This window comes from Taudactylus pleione, unplaced genomic scaffold, assembly GCF_031769625.1.
Source record: "Taudactylus pleione unplaced genomic scaffold, aTauple2 ptg000218l, whole genome shotgun sequence".
NCBI lineage: Eukaryota > Metazoa > Chordata > Amphibia > Anura > Myobatrachidae > Taudactylus > Taudactylus pleione.
In genome coordinates, this window is record NW_028284620.1 from 682,021 (window position 1) to 699,831 (window position 17,811).

A 17,811-nucleotide genomic window follows, 5' to 3' on the forward strand; every position below is an offset into this window, starting at 1 on the left:
TTAATATAGGATATTTATTATAACATATCCTAGCTCCAAGCTTCTTCCAACAAACACTTCTTTGTGAAAACACTTAAGAGGAAGGGGCCTATGTATCAAGCAGTTTGGTACTAAAATTATGCAGAAACTGCAGTTTCTGCATAATTTTATGTATTGCTCCTATGTACTAAAAAAGCACAATGCAGGAGATTTCACAGAAATCTCCGGATAAGGCCCGTATTCAATTTGAGGCGAAAAGCCAGAATCGGCAAAAAGTATCGCCGTATTCAATCTAGGCGGAAAGTCAATGCAATGTAATAGGCGAAAAAGTTTCACCTATGAATAGCAGGCGGAAAAAAGTACATAATTGGGGTTTTGGGGTGCAACATTGCAGGAAACCCTGTGCAGTCTTCAGACAGTCCCCCAAAGGTAAACTGCATCAAACATTTTTTTAAAAAACACTTACCACCCCCCCTAAAAAATCACTTTCATTTTGAGGGCAAAAAAAAAAATGTTGGGGGACAAAGTTAAAAACTAGTGAACTAGACTCTAGGAGGGTCCCCAAGTATGCCCCAGGTGTTTTTTTCATTGCAGGGGCTTGCGGCAGGTGGATTTTTTAAACTTAACTTTAACAACTTTAAAATATGCTGGCCCCCATTTTCAAGTACCCTAAATTTGCTGGGATAAGTTATTTTCTGCAAAAAAACCTCCTGAATACTATTCTGCACCACTTATACAAAAATGCTATTTAGCAGCTATTCAGCCCGTTTAAAAACACTAAATACCTTCAGCAAGCCAAATCGGGGGGTACCATAGCTAACCCCCATGTCAGAGCATCTTTTGGGGGGTGTCAGGCTGATTTCCCCAAATCTGACAGGACTTTCAGCTTGTTTAAGTTTCGCCGGGTCCCGTTTTCGCGTACATTCAAATTGAATACGGGGATACGTGGGGACGCGCGTGATACTTTTCCGCCTGCAAAACAGGCAAAAAGTCCGGGAGACGGAAAAGTACTGCGGGTCCGCTCAAATTGAATAAGGCTCTAAGTGCTAAGTAGTGCTGCAGATCGCAGTCCCTATTAATATCAATGGGTCTGCAATCTGACCCCTATGTGCAATATATGCATTTGGGTTTTTAAGTACCCGCCTCGTAAACATCCGCTACTATTTCCTTATAATGTTTCTAATACTGACAAGTTAAAGTATCTATTTAAAACACCTGTGGAAGTAGATGGGATGATTAGTATAAGAGCATGTCTGTTACTTAAGCCTAACCAGCCTCCTGACGAAGTCGATGACGAAACGCGTTGGTGCGTGGTTTGGCATTGTTTTCCATTACTGATTGAACAGCCGACAGAGTTCCCGGAGACGTTCGGTTGCACTCAGGCTTTCAAATCTTTATTACTGGCGGTGGTATCTGACCGCTGTTTGTGGTACGCATATCTATTGTACGAGCTTCTTGATCGCTGTCTGCATTAAAATTTGTTACGGTTTCATGCACTATGTGGCGCCCCTTCTTTCTTGCTCTCATTTCCAGATAAACTTATACCCACTTGGATCCGGGGTTCTACGTGGGGAAGACGCCGACCTGTTTGGTTATCCGTGGTCTGTGCTATATCTGGTGTCTTTGACACAGATTTAGTTTGTTCTACTAGTCCATTCACTTATTGGACTTCAAAAAACTTTTTGTCACGGAGTTATGGGTGTCTATGTATTGATTGATTAATTGATTTGCGCACTGAATTTACTGTATTTGTTCTATATATATATACACACATATATATATATATATATATATATATATATATATATATACACACACATACACACACACACACACACATACATACACATACAGTCAGGTGCATAAATATTGGGACATTGACAGAATTTTCATATTTTGGCCTCTATTCACCACCACAATGGCTTTGAAATGAAACAAACAAGATGTGCTTTAACTGCAGACTTTCAGATTTAATTTGAGGCTAATTACATCCAAATCACGTCAACGGTGTAGGAATTACAACTGTTTCTATATGTGCCTCCCACTTTTTAAGGGGCCAAAAGTAATGGGACTATCAACTCAAAAGCTATTTCATGGACAGGTGTGGGCTATTCCCTCGTTATTTCATTATCAATTAAGCAGGTAAAAGGTCTGGAGTTGATTCTAGGTGTGACATTTGCATTTGGAATCAGTTGCTGTCGACTCTCAATATGAGATCCAAAGAGCTGTCACTATCAGTGAAGCAAGCCATCACTAGGTTGAAAAATCAAAATAAACCAGAGAGATAGAAAAACATTAGGTGTGGCCAAATCAACTGTTTGGAGCATTCTTAAAAAGAAAGAAAGCACTGGAGAGCTCAGCAACACCAAAAGACCGGAACACCACGGAAAATAACTGTGGTGGATGACAGAAGAATTATTTCCCTGGTGAAGAAAAACCCCTTCACAACAATTGGCCAAATCAAGAACACTCTCCAGGAGGTAGGTGTATATGTGTCAAAGTCAACAATCAAGAGAAGACTTCACAAGAGTGAATATAGAGGGTTCACCACAAGATGTAAACCATTGGTGAGCCACAAAAACCAGGAAGACCAGATCAGAGTTTGCCAAACAACATCTAAAAAACCATTACAGTTCTGGAACAACAACCTATGGACAGATGAGACAAAGAACAACTTGTACCAGAGTGATGGGAAGAGAAGAGTATGGAGAAGGAAAGGAACTACTCATGATCCAAAACATACCACCTCATCAGTGAAGCATGGTGGTGGTAGTGTCATGGCGTGTGCATGTATGGCTGCCAATGGAACTGGTTCCCTTGTATTTATTGATGATGTGACTGCTGACAAAAGCAGCAGAATGAATTCTGAAGTGTTTCGGGCAATATTATATGCTCATATTCAGTCAAATGCTTCAGAACTCATTGGACGGCGCTTCACAGTGCAGATGGACAATGACCTAAAGCATACTGCAAAAGCAACCAAAGAGTTTTTTAAGGCTAAAAAATGGAATGTTATGCAATGGCCAAGTCAATCCCCTGACCTGAATCCAATTGAGCATGCATTTCACTTGATGAAGACAAAACTGAAGAGGAAAATGCCCCAAGAACAAGCAGGAACTGAAGACATTTGCAGTAGAGGCCTGGCAGAGCATCACCAGGGATGAAACCCAGCGTCTGGTGATGTCTATGCGTTCCAGACTTCAGGCTGTAATTGCCTGCAAAGGATTTGCAACAAAGTATTAAAAAGTGAAAGTTAGATTTAGGATTGTTTAGTTTGTCCCATTACTTTTGGCCCCTTAAAAAGTGGGAGGCACATATAGAAACCGTTGTAATTCCTACACCATTCACCTGATTTGGATGTAATTACCCTCAAATTAAATCTGAAAGCCTGCAGTTAAAGCACATCTTGTTTGCTTCATTTCAAAGCCATTGTGGAGGCCAAAATATGAAAATTCTGTCAATGTCCCAATATTTATGCACCTGACTGTACATACATACACAAACACATACATACACAAACAAGATTAATACAATTCTGTACTCACATGATGGATCAGACACTGCTGTGTGAGATGATGACTTGATGGAGCTCTTAGACGATGGTGACGGCGTCCTGCTCTCGTCAAACCTTTCCAAGGCATCCTTCAGGCTATCTTTACTCATGTGATTGTCTGAGACTGAGTCTTGATTCTGGAAATACATCATTTATGTGTTACCAGAGTCTTACATACCACAGACAGTACAGAATTCAGGCACAGAGACAATATAACAATACAAATACATACAATTGTGATTTGACCTTTTCTAAGCCTTGGAAGTCACACTGAATCTGTACATTTGTCTATGCTCTGCAAAGCACTTTGCATGATGGTGGCACTATATAGACGATAACATGGAACTTTTGTTGCAAAAGGTCACCCACATCACACTATCGTGCAGCTCTGTGGATATGAACAATTGGTAAAAAGCAGTGTGTGTGGGGGCGGCACAAGGGAGAGAAGAGCCCACACCTCATCTGTTTCATTTTAGAATATATTGGGCATAGTGTGATCTAAAGATGAATACACACAATCAAATGAAGATGACAATTCATCTTCGTATTATTATTATTGGGGCCAAACTAATATTCGCCAGCCCTATGGCACAGTTGGAAATGGACAGTGCTGTACATTCTGAGTTTGCTCCTCCCATTATTAGCAGCCAGACTAGGCCCTGTCAGAGGAACACCGGAAGTGCACCCTACTGTTACTGCTGGAGCCATCAGCTGCCACTCTACCCACATACGGAGATCACCTATTCCCCCTGTAACACCAGTGGGAGTTTCCTTTGGAAACACCCACCAGCCACAATCCCTAAAACAAAAAAATTAGTGGTGTTCAATTGTTCTCCTCCTTGGATGGAACACACTATGTAATGTTGCCTTCACCGTACCCTGTACCATCTCTCCTCCTACATATGGGGGAAAATTGTGGGTGCCATTCACCTGCGGTGACCTGCACAGGAATACCAGAGATGCTGCAGAGGTCGCAGTAGTAATATCCCCTACTAACGACTAAGGGGCCCAATTGACTTGCAGCTGTAACACGGACAGTGGTGGGGGTGAAGGAACCCCGCATGGAAATAACCAACTAAGAGGGGTACTAGGCACCTCCTGTCACTCTGCAAAAGAGGTAAAATTAAATAAAATATCTTAAAAAGAAATAAAAGGAAGGCACACCCTGTGCAGGCGCAAAGGGACGGATCATAACCCATCGTCTGTGAACATGAAATCCAGAGGGATGAAGTGTATGCCCTATAATAACATTGCAGCTAAGAAATGCTAAATGTGTAATAAATGCAGATGCAAATCCATATCCACCGTACAACTTGCTGGTCTGTGTATGCGCTTTTCCCATCCCCTCAATTAGCTGTTAATAAAGTGTCTACTAGACAGCTGTAACCTGCAAGATACTTACACAGTAGTATAATTTTTACTGTACTGTTCAAGCGAATATCCTGTATTAGGGCAGACAGCTACAAGGCTTATGAATGCAAAACAAGTGAAACTTTCTGCGCAATATAAAGGACACATTATTATAGGATAACACATTCAGAATGTAACACCCAACAATGCAGATGAGGAAAAAGGTCTCCCACAGAAAATAGATTTACTTAGAGGTCTACATATGGGCAGAGGTACAAGTAATAGAGAAATGATGGCTACGTTCTGTAAGGAATTTTGTGCATTGCTTAGGAACCTATATTCAGAGGTAACAAGAAATGGAATTTTCAGTCCATTTCTGGTTTTTAACAAAGGAATATTCAAGGAATGCGTGTATCTGTATAAGGGCACGGGCCAAATTCTGCACACCTCTAGAGACGTTTGTAAACTATTAACCTACAAGTTAGTATAAATCGCATTTTCTTTTATAGGGAAACTATTTTATACATTTCTGTATGGTTCTTTATCATTCAGTTAAAAGGTAAATCTGCCTGCACCACTGACCACAACTATAGGAACTAAGTAGCTTTATTAGATTTGAGAGCATATATTTTATTGTAAGTTCGACTTTTGAGTAAAAGTCCACTTATATGGATTTTAACAATAACAATCCTATATCTGTTGGATAGGTACCATCTTTTTCCGGCCCGATTTCCATATGCTGTCATCTGTTCGTATCTGGCTGTGACAGATGCATAAGAAACCTAACTTCACTGGGCTTCAATAGCATAATGCATACAGCCTTCCCTGCTACTTCGTTCAAACTGCGGATGTAGGCAAGTGCAGATGAGTCCTACTTGTTTTTGCTGCAGCCGCGTCAAATAGCCCCTCTCAGCGCGCCTGGTCATGTGAGACTCTGCTAGTGCAGCCCATCTTTTCTGCCGAATATATGTCTAATGCTGCCCATCCACTAGGCGATTTTAACAGGCGACTGCACGATAACGACGTCGTTATCGTGCAATCACTTGCAAATCGTCCGCAAATCGGGCAGTATCATGTTAAAAACGACCAGCGATGCGCGCGCCCACTGGTCGTTTTTAACATCTATCATCGCCCGAACATGACGGTCAACCTGACAACCGCCGTCAGGTTGCCATGTTCGGGGATGATTGATCTGCATACAGTGAACGTCTGACCGTTCAGTGTATGCACTTCACTCCCCGCATCTAGTAGTGGATGGGCAGCAGTAGTCACATTACGATGCGACTAGGATAAGTATTTAATGTTACTTTAATATCGTTTTAGGGTTACATATTTAACCAGGATCCAAACAAATAGTACCATGATTCAGAACCCTCACTTAGCATCAATCAGCAAAACTGTGGTGAGCACTCACTTTATCCGAGATGATCGCTGGTGGGGAATCTGCAACACCAAGCTCACGCCTTCTCTCTGCACCGACCTCAGCATAGCTGAAAAATCAGGAAGCGCCTTTAGAAAAAAGGGTATAACTGAAACACGTTATTATAAGTAGGTATTAAAGGGTAAGCCGCAGAGCGAAACCAGAGAAGTTATAATAAACAATGATGAAATATGTCTATAAATCTTCTTTTCAATAATACTGCTATAAAAAGTAAGTTGTGATGTAATATCAATGCTCATTTGCAAACCTTGTGAAAAGCTCAGGCACATTTTCCTGCTGGGGCGTAGGGAGGATCCTACAATGAGCTTCGTGGTTAATACATTTTAACTAATACACTGAATTTGATAGTAACAGGCAACGTAAACCATAAACACGTGTGATAGGCTTCATAGTTAGATCTTTATTTGAAGAGAGGAGTTTGCAGACACTTATAATATTGTGTAACTTTTCCTCAGTGAGGCCATGAGCGGGTTAACACATCCAATATTAGAACAAATCTAGTTTTTATTAGGGATGTGCGCCAACCCGCCTGTTTTGGTTTTGGATCTGTATCTCCTTCGTGTTTTGGATCTGGATTGGTTTTGGCAAAACAGCTAAAGTCACATAATTTGGGCCTGTTTTTGTTCCTACAGTATTATTAACATGAATAACATTAATTTCCACTAGCTTCCATTCAATTTTGACCACCTCACAATATTGTTTTCATCTAGTTTAGGCCCATCATTTGCACCAAGCTAGCTGGCTGGCTAAGCTAAGTGGCAGCAGGGGCGGCACAAATTTATGAGGTAGGTGTGGAGTCATTTTCAAAGAATATTTGACTCATTCACATCAGTCTTTGCCCCAGTTGAGCTCTTGTGGTGGTCCAGCACTATTTAAAATAAAATTAAAGGGACATGCAGGAAATGCTGTCTATGGCAGTACACAAAACGAAAGCTCTGAACAGGTAGGGGGCAGAGGGATTTTTAAAGTCTGGTACTTAACATCTCTTATCATTGTGCTTCTGGGATTATGGATGGGAAGGCTGGGAGGGGAGGAGAGAGATCATCTCCAGATACCATCACAATATAGCCTTTACTTTTGGTGTTTGAGTTGCATCTGACCAAACATGACTGTTGTGATCAAGGAAAACCAAGCCCACCAGGTTGGTATCTACAAATCAAGGTTGAAAAATGGCATAAGAGTATTTTACAAGTATACCTACTGTATTTGTGATATTAGTTGAAATAAATACAGTATGAAAAAAAGTAAGCGTCAGAGCAGCGGCACAAAAGCACAGCAGTTTAGAAAAAAATATAGGACATCTATTAAACTTTTGCAACACAGCAGTGGCAGACAGGATGGCAGTTTCATAAACTATAAAATTAAAGATGTCAGGCAGCAAAGCCCCAAACAGCACATAATGCAAAGAAAAAAAGGTGCAAGATGGAATTGTCCTTGGGCCCTTCCACCCACTCTTATGTTGTATGTAGGACATGCACAGTTTAACAAACCAATCACTTCAGCGACAGGAACTGCCAATTGTGGCTGAAGCGACTGGTTTGTTTGGACCCCTACAAAACAAGCTACCAAAGGGCAGCTGACCATGCTGGCAATGATATCTCCATACACAAACTGGCTTTACAGAGGCAAGATGTTGTCGCCATCATCATCCGATTCCTCACCCTCATCAGTGTGTACATCATCTTCACACAATATTAATTTGTCCCCGCTGGAATCCACGACTACAGCCTCAGGTGCCTCTATCATTTTTGGATGTAATTGGCAGTAAAGATCTTCCTCGTGAAATTTGTAGTTCATTTTGATGAACATCATCTTTTCCACATTTTGAGGAAGTAGCCTCCTATGCCGATCGCTGATAAGGTTCCCGGTTGTGCTGAAAACTCTTTCTGAGTACACACTGGAGGGTGGGCAGCTCAAGTAAAGCAAAGCCAGTTTGTGCAAGGGCATCTAAATTGCCTTTTTTTTCCTGCCAGTAGTGAAATGGACTGCCAGACATGCCTATTTGGATGCTATAATTAAAATATTCCTCAACTATTCTTTGAATGGTGACCGTATCAGATGGAGTCACGGTAGAGGTCTCATTAATTGTAGGCAATTCTTTTAGACCCGACCAGATGTCAAAACTTGGTTGTGTTGACTCATCTGCATCACCAGTGGGTCTATATTTGTGAAATTTTAGTTTATTTTCCTGGCAGCCGCACTTGCTGGAGAAACTGAAGGAGGAGCCATCGCTGCATCATGTGCCGCTTGAGCTGAATATTTGCATACTTGCAATTCTTCAGATCTGTGTCCGTTAGGAAGAAAGACACAACGTATGACATAAACCTGGGATCGGACACGGTCACCAAATGTATACCTCCAATTGGAAGATCCTGACAATCCTTGGATCCTGGCGGTGCGAATAAGGACTTGATCTACAAGTCCGACATACTTAGCGGAAGGATTCACTTCATTTCAGCTCCTCCAGTTTCTCAAGCTGCTTTTCCAGCAGTCTAATGAGGGGAATTAACTGACTCAAGATGGCAGTGTCTGAACTCACTTCACAAGTGACTACTTCAAAAGGTTTCACAACACGAAAAGTATTTTCCACTGAGCTTGAGTAAGGTACAGTCCCCAACCTCTTCCTAGGTCATACTTCATTATGTAGCTTTCGATTGCTTTTTGCTGTTCCTCCATCCGCTCAAGCATATAAAGGGTGGAGTTCCACCTCGTAACTACCTCTTGCTTCAGCTGGTGACAGGGCAAATTCAACATTTCTTGCAGGTGCTGCAACCTTCTACATGCACTTGCTGAATGGCGAAATGCCCAGAAATTTTGCAGGCCACGGAGAGCATTTCCTGTACGGCCTGTCATTTTCAAAAAAGAAAATTGCACCAATGGTGTGAGCAAAACATGGGACGTGTTGGAATTCACCCAGCTGTAATGCTCTCACAATATTGGTGTCAGAAGTCACAAATCCCGAGGAGAGTCTAAGTGGGGTAAGCCATTTTGCAATGACTTCCCTGAGTTTTTCTAAGAGGTTATCAGCAGTATGCCTCTTAGTAAAACCGGTTATACACAGAGTAGCCTGCCTCTGAATAAGCTGCTTTCTCTTAGAAGCTGCTGCTGCCGCTGAAGGCATTGCACCCACCGAGTGGACTGTTACAGTTATGTAATATTGCGTTTGCCCTGTTCCACTTGTCAACATATCTGTGGTTAAGTGGACAGTGGGCACAACGGCATTTGGGTGTTGGGTACAACACTAATTTAGTTTTTTTTTTTTTTTTTTTTTAACGTCCCTGAACAGGATGGGAATTGCTTTTCTAGTGAAGTGGAATCTAGATGGGATTTGGTAGCGGGGACACAGGACCTCAATTAACTGTCTAAAACCCACTGTACTAATGGCGGATATTGGACGCACATTTAAAACCAGCATAGCCGTTATGGCGTCAGTGATCCGCTGTGCAACTGGGTGACTGCTGTCATACTTGCCCCCCTTGCAAAGGATTGTTTAACAGTCAATTGTTTTTTAGCACTACTACTAGTAGTCTTCCTGGTTCCCTTCTGGGATGAAGATCCACTCCCAGCAGCAGCAGGCTTTGCGCTCAAGGATTCTTCTGAGGAATCCAGGATAGGGGAGGACTGAGTTAGCCTCATCAAATTGGATGCAGGACTACTTCCGATCATGATGGAGGATATTGTTGATGAAGGTGTTGGTGGTGAAGATGCTAGAATCTAGAAGAGAAAAGGGAGCTAGCTGATGCTGGACTGCTTGTTGTTACTTTTTAAGCCAAAGTGTCTGAATTTTGCAAACACTTTTGATGGATGCACTGTAGATGACGTAACAGGGAGGAGGTTCCTAGATGGTTAGGGTCCCTGTTCTGTACACTCTCCACAGCCGGAGTGAATATGTCGCCGATCACTGGGACTTTTATAGAAACCAAAACCTGCAAGAATACGACAGCGGGAGGATGACGTTTTGCCTTGTTTTGAATTCCGAGTTAGACGGGAAAACCTGAGCTCGACTACCCTATGTTCGGGTGGGTCCTGTTCTCGGAGAACCGGACCCACTCATCTCTAGTTTTTATATTGAAAAAGCAGCATGGATCACTTTTCACCTAAACCAGCGGTATGGCACAGAAGCAAGCCATATAGCCCAAGCACGCATGTACTGACACCAGCATGTAGGAAATCACGTGTTCCTATAACAGGACTTTGCAAAGACAGGGTTCTACTAATTAGCAAGCATGTTGGGTTTGTCATATGTTGCAGGATCATCTTTTTAAATACATCATAATGGGTTACTGCGGGTCATGGCAACACGTTCCTTTTCCATTTTGATGCTATGAGAAAGCAAACAGCCGGCATAGGTTGTAAACAGCAAATCCTCATTTGCTGGATGATTATTCCACTTTATATGGATTCAGTAACAAACACATCTTCCTTAATTTTGGCACTCCTTCAGTATTTGAACCACACAATAATAATACAGCAAGTGATCATAACCATATTAATATTCTGAAAAGTCTAAAGCATTAATACAAATGTCCTCCTTTCTCATTATAATTATCTATGCAGCAGAAATCAGTTCAAAAGCACATTTGTAAACAATTTGACTCGCTTAATATCATCCAACCAAAGCAATTCTGTCAGCTTCCACTCAATTTCACGGTCTCTTCCTCTATGTGACTCACCACCCTAATTTCTATCACAGCAATTTAATTTGTGTTAATGATCCGGGTGGAGCTACCGTGATTGACTCACAACATGAAATTTAAAAAGAAAAAGAGAGAGATTGAGATTTTTGGGCAATATTGTAGGTTTAGCTCTTTACGAAAGATCAATTGCAATTTATACTTATGAACATGAAAACACACAGTACAAGGAGCTATGGTGCTCACCGCACAAACAGCCTACTAAACAACACTATCCTTTGGGCAATTAGTCCCAGACTAAAATGGACATAAGGTAGCAATGTCAGCAGAAACATAGAAATCCAACTGACAGCACAATCCTGGACCAGCTCAACAGGAGATGTGACTGCAAGTCCTGAATAGGCAAGTCAGCACTGGGAAGGAGAGGTTTCCTTTTAACCCTGGTCTGGTTCCCACTCCGATGTGGCTCCAGGAGTGCAGAGTTTAGATACCATTTCCCACCTGGATTAGTTGCCTGCTGATTTAGCGGCCGTCAGTTCACCTCTCCTGTACGCTGCAGCAGGCACTCATGGGGATAGTTAGCTCCAGGCAGAGGAACTATTTGAGCAGGAAAGTGCAGTAAAATCACATGTAGCAGATTGATATCTGTTTCTAGTTATCCCTTCATAGTCTTTTCTGGAGAGAATGGTCAATGAGCTAAATTACACTTTTGACCCAATGGTCAGCGCAACGTCACAGTAACTCTAGTTGACAGTGGTGATGATAGCTCTATCAGAGAGTATGTTAGAAACTTTTGTGCTACCTTAAGAACCCATATGGAGATATTTAAGAACAGTTTGAAATGAATACATAGTAGTGCACATAACACACAAACAACACAACAGTACAGGTGAGAGGGAATGCTGTGCAGTTTTAACGTTTACTGCAACTTGTAACCAGCACTCTGCAATCTGCAGAATTGTGCAGCAGCTTTATATACTTACTGCTGCGGCAGTCCTGGACAGCCTGTGGCTCTACAGGTAGTGTGAAACTAGACGCCCCCAGCATGCTCTGCTGGCTGATAGCTGGCAGGCCATGCTGGGACTTGTCATTTCACAACACTGTCCAGACTTGTGCTACAGGGTTTAAAAAAACAACAGCATGCAAGGTGTGGTGATATTCTGCTTCATCTCTCCACCTAACAATAAGGTATCATGCATTCTGACCATAAGAGACACTATAGCAACCCAGCTTGTGCTAACTTCCTGGGCTGTTGATGCAATGGAAGCAGGTTATCCATCTAGCAAGACGTTCTGAGGCACCACATCAATATTTTAGGTTTGTGCAATATATCAATCAAAGATACCCCTTAGCTACACATACCGGACCCAATTAGCTCTAGACACAATGACCGCGAAATGTAATAAATGATGATACCTTACTACAGTGTGCGTACAGACAATGAACTCTGGCCTGGAGTTCCATTGATGATAGGTGATGTAGTAGCGAGTCTGCAACCATATCCATTGCTGTCCCTTTGTTAGGAACCTGTAGTAACATGACTTGCCTTTGCCATACTGCATTACTAAAACAAAAACAAACAATGCATTAAAAGAGTTTGGCAATACCACCCATCAGAGTCCTGTCATCGGCTTACAGATTCTCTGCAAGGAGTTTGATCCTAGAATAAATTTATTAACAAAATCCACTAGATCCCAGAAATGAACTAAAATGGAGCATAAAACAGAAGCACACTATACAATAACCTTAAATGATTCCTCTGGACTAAAGCGGTAATTATGCAATTGCTGAAATTATCTTTAAAAAAAAAAATTTAAATAATTACATAGGATGGTCACTATCTAAAGTATTGATTAGAATAATTATCACAAGAAGATCTCCTACTGCTGTATCAAGCCACCTACAATGTTCATGGCACTTTGCAAGATTCTCCAAGTCGTCCACATGATAATAATCATAGCCAGAAGTCCCCAGCACTTCAAAAGGTAAATATCCTATAATTGGAGGAGCCCTAAAGCAATAGAAAGAAAAAAAATCAGAATCAGTTATTGGTAGAATCAAAGTACCGCAGATTTTTCCATATGTTAATTAGGTCTAACTGTAACATACAGATGGGTTCTCATACATTAAGCCTCCTTGCACGTTAATCAACCCTTCTAGTCGCGGCCATGCCGTGGCGTAACTCGGTAGCGCCGAGCGTCTTTTGTGCGACTTTTTACCTTCAAATGCTTCTTATATGCACAGCGACGCGAGTAGATAGCACAAACAGCTTCTGCTGATTAAAATTATATGCCTATGTTCTGTGTGTGACTGCGGGTGTATCTGCATGCGAAATGCTACGTTACAGTGTCAGCGGCTATAACACTAATGTAGCGCTTCGTATGCAGATACACCCACAGATGCACATAGAACATAGGCATGCTGCGTACCATTTTAATCAGCAGATGCTGCTTGTGCTAGCTATTCGCTATCGATGTGCAAATAAGATGCATTTTTAGGTTATAAGTCGCACACAAAAGACGTTTGGGCACTAATAAATCACACGGAGCTCCTGTGTTGTGTGGCGCGAGTTGTAGCGCACAGACGATAGATGTATGTGGACACATCTGTAGCATACTATCAAAATAATAATGTCCAACTAGTAAAGATGCAGAGCAACCAAAGCATACCAGAGAGTTCCCCGGAGAGTTTGTTCTCTTCTAACATTCAATGAACAATCTGTGCTGAGTTGTTCATTGAATGTTAGAAGAGAATTATACCATTTACAACACTGAAAAACACTCAGACTTTGACTACTATTCGCAATTAAGTGGTGTCGGAAGTTGGTATATGTGATGTATGTATGTATGTATGTATGTATGCATAAATATAAATATATATATATACACACACACACCTCAACTTCCGCAGATCCGGCTCTCCCCATTAAATAATGTAAATACAATCCTTATGGAGCAGCACTCCCGGTACTAATATTCTAAGACAGCATGTAGTGTGGCAACGTTTCAATGCTCTTGGCACTTTTGTACTATATATATATATATATATATATATATATATAACCAATTATTTATATAGCGCACACATATTCAGCGCTTTTTACAGAAAGTATTTGGCCATTCACATCAGTCCCTGCCCCAGTGGAGCTTACAATCTGTATTTTCTACCACATGATGTTGACACACACACACTAGGATTAATTTGTTCTGTTGGGAGCCAATTAACCTACCAGTATAGAGGAAACCACGGTACCCAGAGAAAACCCACGCAGCACATGGATAATATACAAAATTTCACACAGTTAGGGCCATAGTGGGATTGAAACCCACGACCTCAGTGCTGTGAGGCAGTAATGCTAACCAATACACAGTCTGTGTTGCCTTCAAAGTCCATAGGGTCCACAGGGAGACATTTGGGTGTAGGTAGGACCTGGAGGACCAGACACCAACAGCAAAGCTTTTCAATCCCAGAATGCTCTGATCCTTCCCCCTATATCCCGCCCACAGCCTGAGGGCAACTCAGGTTTATTAACAAGTCCAAGGCAGGAGCAGGATAGGAGAGAAGGAAGACTGGTACACTGAAGACGCACACTCTCACACAGAGAAGGAAACAAGTGACCAGGAGAATAAACCCATAGAAGCCAGGAGTGGTTCCTATGGGCTTCGAAGAAAGAGTTAACAAGGGTAAGTTTTACCATAACTCTCCTTTTCTTCTTCAGGGTCCATAGGGCTCCACATGGGGAGACAATGGGGATGTCCCAAATCAATTGTTCAAGGGCGGGACGCTCCTGAGCTGAGAGGAGAACTCGGCGCCCGAAGGAAGCATACTGAGGGGCAAATGTATCAAAGGCATAGAACGTAAGAAAGGTGTGGACAGAAGACCACGTGGCCGCCTTGGAGCGGTTCAGCAGGGGCGCCACGCAGGGCTGCCCAACAGGGACACAAAGAGCGAGTAGAATGAGCAGATACAGTAGCCGGCACAGGAAGGCCGGTCTGAGTATAAGCCTGTGAGATAGTCATGCAAAGCCATCTGGCTGTTTGTTAGCTGGCCGTCCCTCCTTATGGGATCCATATAAGATGAAGAGGGAGTCCGATTTCCTGATGGCACTAGTACGGTCCACGTAGATCTTCAGAGCATGGACCACATCCAAGGAAGCCTTACCAGCCGAGAGGTCTGGTGATTAAAAGGCCGGGACCACAATTTCTTCCTTAAGGTGGAAACGAGAAACCACCTTGGGAAGGAAGCCCGGGCACGTTCTAAGAATAGCCCTGTACTGATTAAACATTAAACAGGGGGCGCCACATGAAAGCGCCCCTAAATCCAAAACCCTGCGGGCAGATACTATAGCCAGAAGAGTCCTCGCAGTGAGCCATTTGACATCCACTAAATCCAGGGGTTCGAATGGAGGTTCCTGAAGTGCGTGGAGAACCACTGACAAATTCCACGGAGCCACAGGAGGGACAAAGGGAGATTGTATATGTAGAACACCTTGCAGGAAGGTGTGAACATCTGGTAGAGGAGCAATTCTGCGCTGGAACCAGATGGACAGAGTAGAGACGTGCACTTTCAGAGATGCCAGGAGGAGTCCAAGATCCAATCCAGTCTGAAGAAAGGGCAAGTATTCTAGAAACCTTAAAAACTTGAGGGTCATAGTTTCTAGGAGCACACCACTGAAAATATGTATGCCATATTCGGTGATAAATTCTGACCAAGGCCGGTTTATGTGTTCTGAGCATGGTCTGGACCACAGAGCTAAAAAAATTCCTTAGCTCTTAGGAGGGATGTCTCAATAGCCAAGCTGTTAAAGACAGGCGGGCCAGATCCGGATGTAGACAACAGGTCTGGTCGAAGCGGTAGTTGAAGATTAGCGTCTATGGAGAGACTTTGAAGATTGGTGTACCAATGGCGTTTAGGCCAAGCCGGAGCTACCAACAGAACTGTACCCCCTTCCTGTTTGAACTTCCAAAGAACCAGAGGAAGAAGGATATTGGAGGGAAGAGGTACGCCAAATGGAAGGTCCACCTTGCAGATAATGCGTCCACGAAGGCCGCGTTGGGATCCCTTGTCCTGGCTCCATACACTGGAAGTTGTGGTTGTGTCTTGAGGCCATGATGTCCACATCCGGGAGACCCCATTTGTCCACCAAGAGTTGAAAGACTTCTGGATGTAGAGACCACTCTCCTGCATGCACGTCGTGACGGCTGAGGAAATCCGCTTCCCAATTGAGAAATCCTGGGATGAACACTGCAGAAATGGCTGGGAGATGGCGTTTGGCCCATTTGAGAATGCGGGACACTTCTGCCATTGCTGCCTGACTTCGAGTGCCTCCTTGGTGACTGAGGTAGGCCACTGCCGTGGCGTTGTCGGACTGTACTTGTACTGGCGTGCCCTGAAGAATATCCTGAGCCAGAGTGAGAGCCCCGTAGATGGCTCAAGAGTTCCAGGACATTGAATGGCAAGACCGTCTCAGCTGGAGTTCAGCGTCCTTGGAAGGAATGCTGGTCGGTTACTGCGCCCCACCCGCGGAGGCTTGTGTACAGTCTGGGATTCAAAAAGGGGCGTCCCTTGTCTAAGTGGGACATCTGTAGCCACCAGGCGAACCTCCGGGGAGAGGCCCATCATCTGGGATCTGAGCAGATGGGGCAGTCCGTTCCACCTGGACAGGATCAGGTGTTGTATGGGCCTGGAGTGAAACTGAGCGAACTGCACCTTGTCGAAGTTGGACACAATGGATCCCAGGGTCTGCATTGCAGAGTAAATTGTCACTCGGTGACTGTGTAGTAGTCTGCGCACCCAGTGTTGTAATACCGAGATTTTGTCTGCTGTTAGGAAGATTCTCTGAACCTGTGAGTCCAGGAGGGCTCCCAGATGTACCCTTTCTGTGAGACGTTTTCCAGTTGATCAGCCATGTGTTTGTAGAAAGGCAATGGTTACCTGTATACGGCGGTGAAGTATTTCTGGGGAGCTGGCCAACAGCAAAAAATTGTCCAAGTCTGGGAGCAGTCTGATCCCTTGACCACGAAGAGAGGATGCCATAACTGCCATGATCTTGGTAAAGACCCGAGGAGCCGTTGAAAGGCCAATAGGCAGAGCCTGAAATTGGTTATGTTGCTGTAGCATAGCAAACTGGAGATAATGTTGATGAGAAGGTGCTATAAGTACATTTAGGTAATCGGTCCTTATCGTTTGGTTGTTCATAGATGAGAATTTCTTATGTTCTCTAATGTCATACCACAAGGTCACCATTCAGTGCAACCTCCTGGTATACAGAATAGTGCATATATAGAAAGTCCACCACCATCCAGAACATAAAGATACCTTGACAAGCCTTATTCTGTATTATCTGTGTAAGCATACACGTGAGCAAATTGGATTTTAAAGAGTTGTGTGAAATATTTATAGATATCGGGAATTTAAAAGATACCTTTATGGGATTACTACCAGTGTGTCACATGTAAGCATACATGTAAGGGAGATATTATGTCATATGGTGGTGGACTTTCTATATATGCACTATTCTGTATACTAGGAGGTTACACTGAATGGTGATATATAATCTACTATCCCAACTATACCAATATGTTTGTTTTATCCAATTTTTTTCCTCACTTTGCAGAACATAAGGAATTCTGATCTACGAACAACCAAACGATAAGGACCTTATTCCTCTCATCCATTTTTTGAGCTCATCTGTATGTAAGAAACAAACAGACTCCGTGCCGAAGTTTAGTGTATATATATATATATATATATATATATATATTTGTTATATGTATATCTTAGAGGATTAGGTGGTTATCTTTAATACTAAATGTGGCAGCTTGTCTTTGTTTTGCGCCTTTGAGACCTATAAA

The 17,811-nt window shown here is 42.7% G+C and overlaps 1 protein-coding gene across 5 annotated transcripts in view; it reads right to left on the reverse strand.

Moving 5' to 3' along the window:
- CLOCK (clock circadian regulator) overlaps positions 1-17,811 on the reverse strand; it is a 104,289-nt gene that overhangs the window by 12,337 nt on the left and 74,141 nt on the right. For all 5 annotated transcript variants that reach the window (XM_088478790.1, XM_088478788.1, XM_088478789.1 and 2 more), the window contains 4 exons: positions 12,862-12,968; positions 12,374-12,521; positions 6,297-6,372; positions 3,525-3,669 (listed from right to left, as the gene is read on the reverse strand). In XM_088478790.1, coding sequence (XP_088334916.1) covers positions 3,525-3,669; positions 6,297-6,372; positions 12,374-12,521; positions 12,862-12,968 — 476 coding nt within the window. The remainder of the gene's footprint in view (positions 1-3,524; positions 3,670-6,296; positions 6,373-12,373; positions 12,522-12,861; positions 12,969-17,811) is intronic.